Raw genomic sequence first — 10,547 nt, 5'->3', positions numbered from 1 at the left:
CATAGCTTAGGCTTAGTCATAGCTCATATCATCATAGCTTATTGTATTTACAACACATATTGATACCACTAATATGAGCGGTATTATACATGGTTATATGCAGTATTTTGTATGGAAACAATCCATTGAACTCAATCAATACATGAAAGGTTCAACTGTTTTCAGACATGAATTATATTAATTTCTTCTAAGGAGTACTATACAAAGCGTGCTTTCCCACCTTGTGGAACATGATAGATAATGCATGCTACATAATCCTCTACATAATGAAGAGTGCTCACCTGACATCAAGGAGAGGTGTGGCCATGCAGGAGCTGTATAAATGAAAGCATGTCTGGAATTTCATTCATAACATTGACAAACCCAGACAGGGTGCACCTCTGAGAACAAACCAACCATGCCTAGCTCAGTCGCACTGCATTTTCTCTTCTCTTGGGTGGCCCTCCTCTCCAGCCTCCATCAGGGGGAGGGCCGGCCCCGCCTGGCCAAAGACAGTACACCCCACCTGGGGCAGGAGGAGAGCCAGAGGGCCCTGCTCCTGGAGGCAGTGAAGACAGGCATCTTGAGCTCCGTGGGGATGGAGAAGGAGCCCAGGCCCAGGGAATTGGCTTCAGAGGAGGAGCTGAGGAGGATGCATCAGCTCTACAGGGAAACACTGGGGCAGCTGACAGGGAACTCCAGTCAGGGGGGGGAATCCCGGCATTCCCCTTGGAGGACATCCACGCTGCTTCTCCCAGCCACAGGTGAGACCTTATTTAAAGACACATAGCTACTGTACTGGTTTTAACCACAAGGACCTGACTGTTGACATTCTAGATTTAGATCTGACTGCATGGAATTTTGCCTTTACGCATGGTGTATTTATAACCTATTGAAAAGGTCTAACTCGCCAATGGTTTGGGCTTTGTCAAAGGTGTGTACCTTGTGTCCCAATCAACATTCTCGCACGGTTGTGTCTTTAACAAGAATAATTCAAATGCGCTTTTATGACAAAACAAACAAAAAGCCTTCAAACACATTTATTTTGGTGTAATGTTAATGTACCTGTCAGTGTTCTCTCAAACCCTATCTTGTGAGAATGAGTGAGTCATACAATTTAGTCTTAGTGCTTTGTTTTTGTGTGCACTCCAACAAAAGCCTGCCATTAACATTAGCATTTGGACTTAGCAAAGGCTTGATAGTAATTCCGAGAGCAGATATTAATTACAGTTGAAGTCGAACGTTTACATACACTTAGGTTGGAGTCATTAAAACTCGTTTTTCAACCACTCCACAAATTTCTTGTTAACAAACTATAGTTTTGGCAAGTCGGTTAGGACATCTACTTTGTGCATGACACAAGTATTTTTTCCAACAATTGTTTACAGACAGATTATTTCACTGTATCACAATTCCAGTGGGTCAGAAGTTTACATACACTACGTTGACTGTGCCTTTTAACAGCTTGGAAAATTCCAGATAATGATGTCATGGCTTTAGAAGCTTCTGATAGGCTAATTGACATAATTTGAGTCAATCGGAGGTGTACCTGTGGATGCATTTCAAGGCCTACCTTCAAAATCAGTGACTCTTTGCTTGGCATCATGGGAAAATCAAAAATAAATTAGTAAAGACCTCAGAACAAAAATTGTCGACCTCCACAAGTCTGGTTCATCCTTGGGAGCAATTTCCAAACGCCTGAAGGTACTACGTTCATCTGTACAAACAATAGTACGCAAGTATAAACACCATGGGACCACGCAGCCGTCATACATCTCAGGAAGGAGACGCATTGTCTCCTAGAGATGAACCTACTTTGGTGCGAAAAGTGCCAATCAATCCCAGAACAACAGCAAAGGACTTTGTGAAGATGCTGGAGGAAACAAGTTCAAAGTATCTATATCCACAGTAAAACAAGTCGTATATAGACATCACCTGATAGGCCACTCAGCAAGGAAGAAGCCACTGCTCCAAAAACGCCATACAAAATCCAGACTACGGTTTGCAACTGCACATGGGGACAAAGATCATACGTATTGGAGAAATGTCCTCTGGTCTGATGAAAGAAAAATAGAACTGTTTGACCATAATGACCATCATTATGTTTGTAGGAAAAAGGGTGAGGCTTGCAAGCCAAAGAACACCATCCCACCCTGCACGGGGGTGGCAGCATCATGTTGTGGGGGTGCTTTGCTGCAGGAGGGACTGGTGCACTTCCCAAAATAGATGGCATCATGAGGAAAGAAAATTATGTGGATATATTGAAGCAACATCTCAAGACATCAGTCAGGAAGTTAAAGCTTGGTCGTAAATGGGTCTTCCAAATGGACAATGACCCCAAGCATACTTCCAAAGTTGTGGCAAAATGGCTTAAGGACAACAAAGTCAAGGTATTGGAGTGGCCATCACAAAGCCCTGACCTCAATCCCATAGAAAATGTGTGGGCAGAACTGAAAATTGTGTGTCAGCAAGGCCTACAAACCTGACTCAGTTACACCAGCTCTGTCAGGAGGAATGGGCCAAAATGCACCCAACTTATTGTGGGAAGTTTGTGGAAGGCATCCCGAAACATTAGACCCAATTTAAACAATTTAAAGGCAAGCTACCAAATACTAATTGAGTGTATGTAAACTTCTGACCCACTGGGAATGTGATGAAATAAATAAAAGCTGAAATAAATCACTCTACTATTATTCTGACATTTCACATTCTTAAAACAAAGTGGTGATCCTAACTGACCGATAACAGGGAATTTTTACAAAGATTAAATGTCAGCAATTGTGAAAAACTGAGTTTAAATGTATTTGGCTAAGGTGTATGTAAACTTCCGACTTCAAATGTACCTCCTTTCCAAAGTATATAATAATGAACCATTCTAATTTGTAAATCATTTAATGTAATTTAGCAATTTTTTGAGGCTGTAAAGACAGATCCATTATAACTCTTAAAAGCACAGCCTATTGAGGTGATGACAGTATTTCCAAGAAGCTGAGCATTTGTCTAACAACCTTCTTTTCAACTCTTTCAGTGGAGCCTTTCAAAGTGCTTCGGACTGATGAGGAACACACATCAGGTGTGCTTTGGTACAGAGCTGTCTTCCGCAAGAACCCAAACATCAGGAAGGATCTCACTTTGGCCTGGGCTGAGCTGAAGCTCTACAGACAACTGTTGGATGGCTCGAAAGCTGCCGAGCCCACGATTAGTGAAGAGGTTCATGTTAAGATCTATGAGACGAAACCGCTGAACTCTTCTCTATTGAGTCACACAGAGACCCTTGTTCAGACGGTCGCTACAAGAACTGGAGATTTGACTTTGGATATCAGAACTGTTGTTGAAAAGTGGAGAGGGAGGACGGACGGCTCCTCTCTGGTTGTGGAAGTAGGACTGGCCATCAAAGAGGGTACTGATCCCAAGAGGACCCCTCAGATGGTCCTGGAGGTAGACCTTGTAGAGCCTAGATCAGCAGGCAGAAGGAGACGGACTCGCTCCAACAAAGAAGACAACTGCGATGAAGACGGTCGCTGCTGCCGAAAGTCTGTCAACGTGTCCTTCAAGGAGATTGGCTGGTCAGACTGGGTCGTTGCCCCCGATGGTTACAACATGCACTTCTGTGACGGCTCCTGCCCCCACAACTACAAGCCAGCTAGCATGCACGCGCAGGTGAAGTCTCGTCTTCATCACATCAACAAGGGAGCAACACCTCGGCCCTGTTGTGTGCCGGCAGCCTATGAACCTATGGTCCTCATGCACTACGACAGTCGGGGAAAGTTGAAGCTCACACCCTTCAATGACTTGATTGTCAGCAAATGCCACTGTGCTTGAGTTCTTCGGGACAAGACCAGGCAAGGACAAAAAAAGAGAGTTGGAACAAACTTTTTCCTTTTGCCGAGCCATTAGATACAATGTGCTAGTGGTACATTCTGAAATAGAAGGGATACTGTTTTCAAAGGAAGTAAGAAAATAACAGTTGTCATGCTCAATTAGTGACATTCCTAGTGTCCTTTTCAATGGTTAAACAAACAAAAATACCCAACATCATCCATCATCCATGGATTCTGAGAGCAAAAATAGGTTCATTGTAAACAATTCAAGTTACTGTGGAGTGATGATTCTGATATGTACTATTTTATTTGGAAGATTAAACTTATGTTAGTTTCATGTGGCCCGTAATGTCATATTCTTCCAAGACTATGTACAAAATTACATTATTTATTGTAATTTATTTAACAGGGTCTAAAACATATTTGTATTGTTTGTAGTTTTCCAATGTTACAATATTTAGTATGTTCCTTACATCACTGTACTTTAAATATATATTCAATTGAATTTAATGCTATGTACAGTATTATTTCCAAACATTTTGGAAGTTTGTCCAGAGAAAATATACTATTCTTTAACATTTCAATAATAGTAGTATGGATATTACTATTGTTTATGTTGGGTCGTTGTGCCTGAATGCATCTGTACACAAACTTTACAATAAATATTTTTACATACAAATTATGTTTTTACCCCATGTGTTTAATTCCTTAGCAACAGCAACAGAACTTGACATTCTGACAAGATGTGTGTGTTATTGTGCTTCGGGAAACCATCTAGTCAGATAACATTTCAAGGTTAGGGTGTGCCGTGAAATACATATATGATAGTCAATATCATGCAGCTGTAGCCTTGAAACCGTTCATACTGTGCACTCTTAGAAAAAAAAGGTGCTACTTAGAACCTAAAAGAACGAACAAAACATGCTGAAAAGCTGCTGTGTTGTTCAATGAACATGTAACCCGGTCAAAAAATCCCATCCTACGGTTCACAATGCTTCCAAGTTGGGAAATAGAGCCTGTGAGAAGAGCCCTGTGGCTTCAGGCTATTCGATGTGGAAGAGTAGAAAATTGTGGGCAGCTGGTGTCCATGAAGCTGCACGTAGCTAGTTATCTGTGTGGAAAACATTTCATCACAGGTAAGGCATCTTGTTTAGTATAGTTCATTCGTAACGCCACTCACTACTTGTAGCTGTATGTAGCTGTTTGTTTGTGTTGTTGGTCTTGGCTAGCTTAATGTTCCGGTCGGTAGCTAGGTACAGTAGCATTCACTCAAGTGGCTGCAAAAGGGCATGAGGGAAGCCCTACAACAGTACATTGTTCTAAGTAGTAAGAACGCTCGGGAGCAGGCAATGTTGAAAAGTCATCTTTAGATATGTCGTACTTTTCTTAAATGTAATTTTTTAACTGACTAAAACAAGCAGACAAGAAAATTGTGTTTGAAAAAGTCTAGATTTTTCTGTGAGCCAATAGGGTAACCTAGGTAACCACAGATTGTTTTCTCCCACAGGTGGGGCGAGGCTGCGACATTCTATCTAATACCGACTGGGAGTATAGGAGAACCCTTTGAATGACCCTTTTTGGTTCCAGGTAGAACCCTTTCTGGTTCCATGTAGTACCTTTTTCACAGATGGTTCTATGGGGACAGCCGGAGAACAATTTTGGAACCCTTTATTCTAAGAGTGTAGCCTTGACTAAGGAGTGAATGACCTACGGGACAAATGAGTAGTGTTTAATTTTGCATGACAGTAAGAATAGCACACTGCACACATGATGCAATGCATTGTAAACTCAGCCCCATGAACAGATATAATATCTTTAAACAATAAATCAAATGTGTTTTAGTGTAACCTAATGATAAAGGAATATGAAAGGCAATACTGTATTTTGATAACCACAATTCAATATTATAGCGATAAGTTCGGATAAATAAATAAAAAACAAATCATGCAAAAGATAGTGTGTGAGAACTATTAGCATCATATTTTACTTTTTATCTAAGACAAAGATAACAAAAAATAAACAGGTAGCAGGCAACCAAACCCGTTGGTTTTCTATCAAACAACTTCAAAACAAACAATTATTCACACAACAACCCAACATGTAACACAACAGTTTTGAGACATCACCCAACACTACTTTTGGGTGTGTACAGTAGAAGACCTATTTTGTCAATTGTGAGAGAGATGTTGATATGAAACTCAGAGAGGATAGCCCATTTCAATATAAAATACATTTGTCAGTGTATGTACTGTATACACACACATACTAATATATATATACAGTGGGGCAAAAAAGTATTTAGTCAGCCACCAATTGTGCAAGTTCTCCCACTTAAAAAGATGAGAGGCCTGTCATTTTCATCATAGGTACACTTCAACTATGACAGACAAAATGAGAGAAAAAAAATCCAGAAAATCACATTGTAGGATTTTTAATGAATTTATTTGCAAATTATGGTGGAAAATACGTATTTGGTCAATAACAAAAGTTTCTCAATACTTTGTTATATACCCTTTGTTGGCAATGACAGAGGTCAAACGTTTTCTGTAAGTCTTCACATGGTTTTCACACACTGTTGCTGGTATTTTGGCCCATTCCTCCATGCAGATCTCCTCTAGAGCAGTGATGTTTTGGGGCTGTTGCTGGGCAACACAGACTTTCAACTCCCTCCAAAGATTTTCTATGGGGTTGAGATCTGGAGACTGGCTAGGCCACTCCAGGACCTTGAAATGCTTCTTACGAAGTCACTCCTTCGTTGCCTGGGTGGTGTGTTTGGGATCATTGTCATGCTGAAAGACCCAGCCACGTTTCATCTTCAATGCCCTTGCTGATGGAAGGAGGTTCACTCAGAATCTCACGATACATGGCCCCATTTATTCTTTCCTTTACACGGATCAGTCGTCCTGGTCCCTTTGCAGAAAAACAGCCCCAAAGCATGATGTTTCCACCCCCATGCTTCACAGTAGTTATGGTGTTCTTTGGATGCAACTCAGCATTCTTTGTCCTCCAAACACGACGAGTTTTACCAAAAAGTTCTATTTTGGTTTCATCTGACCATATGACATTCTCCCAATCTTCTTCTGGATCATCCAAATGCTCTCTAGCAAACTTCAGATGGGCCTGGACATGTACTGGCTTAAGCAGGGGGACACGTCTGGCACTGCAGGATTTGAGGCCCTAGCGGCGTAGTGTGTTACTGATGGTAGGCTTTGTTACTTTGGTTCCAGCTCTCTGCAGGTCATTCACTAGGTCCCCCCTTGTGGTTCTGGGATTTTTGCTCACCGTTCTTGTGATCATTTTGACCCCACGGGGTGAGATCTTGCGTGGTGCCCCAGATCGAGGGTGATTATCAGTGGTCTTGTATGTCTTCCATTTCCTAATAATTGCTCCCACAGTTGATTTCTTCAAACCAAGCTGCTTACCTATTGCAGATTCAGTCTTCCCAGCCTGGTGCAGGTCTACAATTTTGTTTCTGGTGTCCTTTGACAGCTCTTTGGTCTTGGCCATAGTGGAGTTTGGCTGGAGTGTGACTGTTTGAGGTTGTGGACAGGCGTATTTTATACTGATAACAAGTTCAAACAGGTGCCATTAATGCAGGTAACAAGTGGAGGACAGAGGAGCCTCTTAAAGAAGAAGTTACAGGTCTGTGAGAGCCAGAAATCTTGCTTGTTTGTAGGTGACCAAATACTTATTTTCCACCATAATTTGCAAATAAATTCATTAAAAATCATACAATGTGATTTTCTGGATTTTTTTTCTCATTTTGTCTGTCATAGTTGAAGTGTACCTATGATGAAAATTACAGGCCTCTCATCTTTTTAAGTGGGAGAACTTGCACAATTGGTGGCTGACTAAATACTTTTTTGCCCCACTGTATATACGTATTTATTTAAAATGTATATTATAACATTTCCAAATACAGTATATATTTACACCGTGTGTACATAACATTGGTAACACCTTCCTAATATTGAGTTGCATCCCATTTTTACCCTGTTTAAAGGCACTTAAATCTTTTGTCTTGCCCATTCACACTCTGAATGGTATACATACACAATCTATGTCTCAATTGTCTCAAGGCTTAAAAATCCTTCTTTATCCTGTCTCCTCCCCTTCACCTACACCAGTGGTTCCTGATATGAAAATGGGGTCACAGGAGAATTCTCAAAATCCCCCCCAAAAATATACAAAATACCACCAAAAAGAAATATATACGTATATATATTGTAATAACGCCTTTGTATCTCAAAATCATTGTTACGTGGTTAACCTTAAAAATATTAATGAAAATTATTCAAATCTGAAAGATAAAATTCAAGATCATGGGAAAAGTTCGGACTTAACCGTTCCATATGAATCATTCTAGGCCCGCTACGCTATGAAACAACACACTATTGCAGAGACTACCCTTCGCCAGCTCAGTGCTCTCGTCTGCGTTAAAACCAGATATCGATCCAGCTTGGTTATGACAGCAGAGATGAGGCGCACACTGTCGACCACGCCCTCTGATTTTGAAAATCTCAGACGCGACATGCCTCAAGCACCCCCATCTATTAGTGGTGGTGAGATAAGAGACATTATGTAAGTTCCAGTTGACTGCCCCACATTAAAAGTATGTGACGGTGAGTTGAGAAGACGATCAGAAATACTGTTAGAATGTTTTTCAATTGACTGCCATAGCCCTAAATAAAAGAGTAAACATTGGCTGTTAATTACATTTTTAAAAATTCACAAGAGTGTGGGCGTGAGAATCTTCAGATATCAAAATTGGGTTGTGGGCCAAAAAAGTTTGGGAACCCCTGAACTACACTGATTTGAAGTGGTTTTAACAGGTGACATCAATACGGGGATCATAGCATTCACCTGGATTCACCTGGTCAGTCAATATCATGGAAAGAGCAGGTGTTCCTAATGTTTTGTACACTCAGTGTATATTTGTGTATGTTCATTTAATACATTTCGGGAAGCCTACAGTGCTATGTACACAGGTTACTTGTCCATTGCTTGAGTAGATTGATGAGGGGTGTGACGTATCAAGTGTCCGGAAAGTTGAATATAAGTAAGTAATCAATCTCCAGACATGCACAAATATTTACAAATATAGCCGTCTTCATATAGTAAAAGTACAGAGAATGTACACTAGGTAACTCGCCAAGTTCTTTGTTCATACTTACAAGAAGTCCATCCTCTAATTCTCCACAGCCAAGACCTGATATTAACATCCTCAATCTTACGTTTTGAAGGGTCTTGTTACCACCCAATGTATACAATTTGCAGGGAGTCAAAAATCTGAATCAGTCTTCATCATTGTGCAAACTTGGGTGGGTGGCGTGTGATGTTGAGTGCGGTTATTCAGGAGGCAGTGTTATAACGGGCTTCGGTATTAAGCTGTTTTTAAGAGTCTCTCTCTTTCAGATGTACTCACTGTGGCGTGATAAATCTGAAAGGTATCCCACCACAAGAGCGTGCAACTAGGTCACAGGGATATTTGCTTCCTCTCTATGTGTCTCCTTAAAACCATAAATGAAACACTACTACTACTACTCCTCCCACAAAGTTCAGTGTTGGAACCTTTCCATCGCACAGGGACACTCATTGGTTCAACCATAATTCATGTTTGTTTGGCCATTTCTTGATTTTGAGCATCACTTCCTCTTCAGCATTTGACCCCGCTGGACATGAACTGCATTTATCTGCCTTAAGTTTGAGGTCCACATTAAATTCTATCATGGTTGAAACGTTGTTCTACGACAAATTAAGATAATGTTTGGGAATCCAAAACATGCTTTTGGTGTTCCCCAGGAGTATCCTAGGCCCGCTCTTGTTTAGTCTCTACATTAATGACGATTCTGTTGCGTGCACTGGCGTTGAAAAACAGATGTACAGTGGCAAGAAAAAGTCTGAACTCTTTGGAATTACCTGGATTTCTGCATAAATTGGTCATAAAATTTGATCTGATCTTCATCTAAGTCACAACAAAGGACAAACAGTCTGCTTAAACTAATAACAAACAAGCAATTATACGTTTTCATGTCTTTATTGAACACACCGTGTAAACATTCACAGTGTAGGGTGGGAAAAGTATGTGAACCCTTGGATTTAATAACTGGTTGGCCCTCTTTTGGCAGCAATAATCTCAACCAAATGTTTTCTGTAGTTGCTGATCAGACCTGCACAAAGGTCTGGTGGAATTTTGGACCACTCATCTTTACAAAACTGTTTCAGTTCAGCAATATTCTTAGGCTGTCTGGTGTCCGCTCTCGAGGTCGTGCCACAGCATCTCAATCAGGTTGAGGTTAGGACTCTGACTGGGCCACTCCAGAAGGCGTATTTTCGTCTGTTGAAGCCATTCTGTTGTTGATTTACTTCTGTGTTTTGGGTCATTGTCCTGTTGCATCACCCAACTTCTGGTGAGTTCAATTGGTGGACAGATAGCCTTACATTCTCCTGCAAAATGTCTTGATAAACTTGGGAATTCATTTTTCCATCGATGATAGCGAGCTGTCCAGGCCCTGAGGCAGCAAAGCAGCCCCAAACCATGATGCTCCCTCCACCATACTTTAAAGTTGGGATGAGTTTTTTTTATGTTGGTGTGCTGTGCCTTTTTTTTCTCCACACATAGTGTTGTGTTGTGTGTTCCTTCCAAACAACTCAACTGTAGTTTCATCTGTCCACAGAATATTTTGCCAGAAGCGCTGTGGAACAACCATGTGCTCTTTTGCGTACTGTTCAAAAAAACAGTGGCTT

The 10,547-nt window shown here is 40.9% G+C and overlaps 1 protein-coding gene across 1 annotated transcript; it reads left to right on the top strand.

Annotated features, from left to right (window-relative positions):
* The first annotated feature begins 339 nt into the window (after nucleotides 1–339).
* Nucleotides 340–4,482, top strand: LOC112261085 (inhibin beta C chain). The gene is made up of 2 exons (XM_024436432.2): nucleotides 340–743; nucleotides 3,008–4,482. The coding sequence occupies exons 1-2, from the start codon at nucleotides 398–400 to the stop codon at nucleotides 3,799–3,801; spliced, it is 1,140 nt and encodes a 379-aa protein (XP_024292200.1). The 5' UTR covers nucleotides 340–397; the 3' UTR covers nucleotides 3,802–4,482.
* Nucleotides 4,483–10,547: the final 6,065 nt, after the last annotated feature.

The sequence above is a fragment of the Oncorhynchus tshawytscha genome, linkage group LG10 (assembly GCF_018296145.1).
Source record: "Oncorhynchus tshawytscha isolate Ot180627B linkage group LG10, Otsh_v2.0, whole genome shotgun sequence".
Classification (NCBI taxonomy): Eukaryota; Metazoa; Chordata; class Actinopteri; order Salmoniformes; family Salmonidae; genus Oncorhynchus; species Oncorhynchus tshawytscha.
The sequence above is the reverse complement of the archived record's forward strand: the minus strand, read 5'-3'. Positions and strand labels throughout refer to the sequence as shown.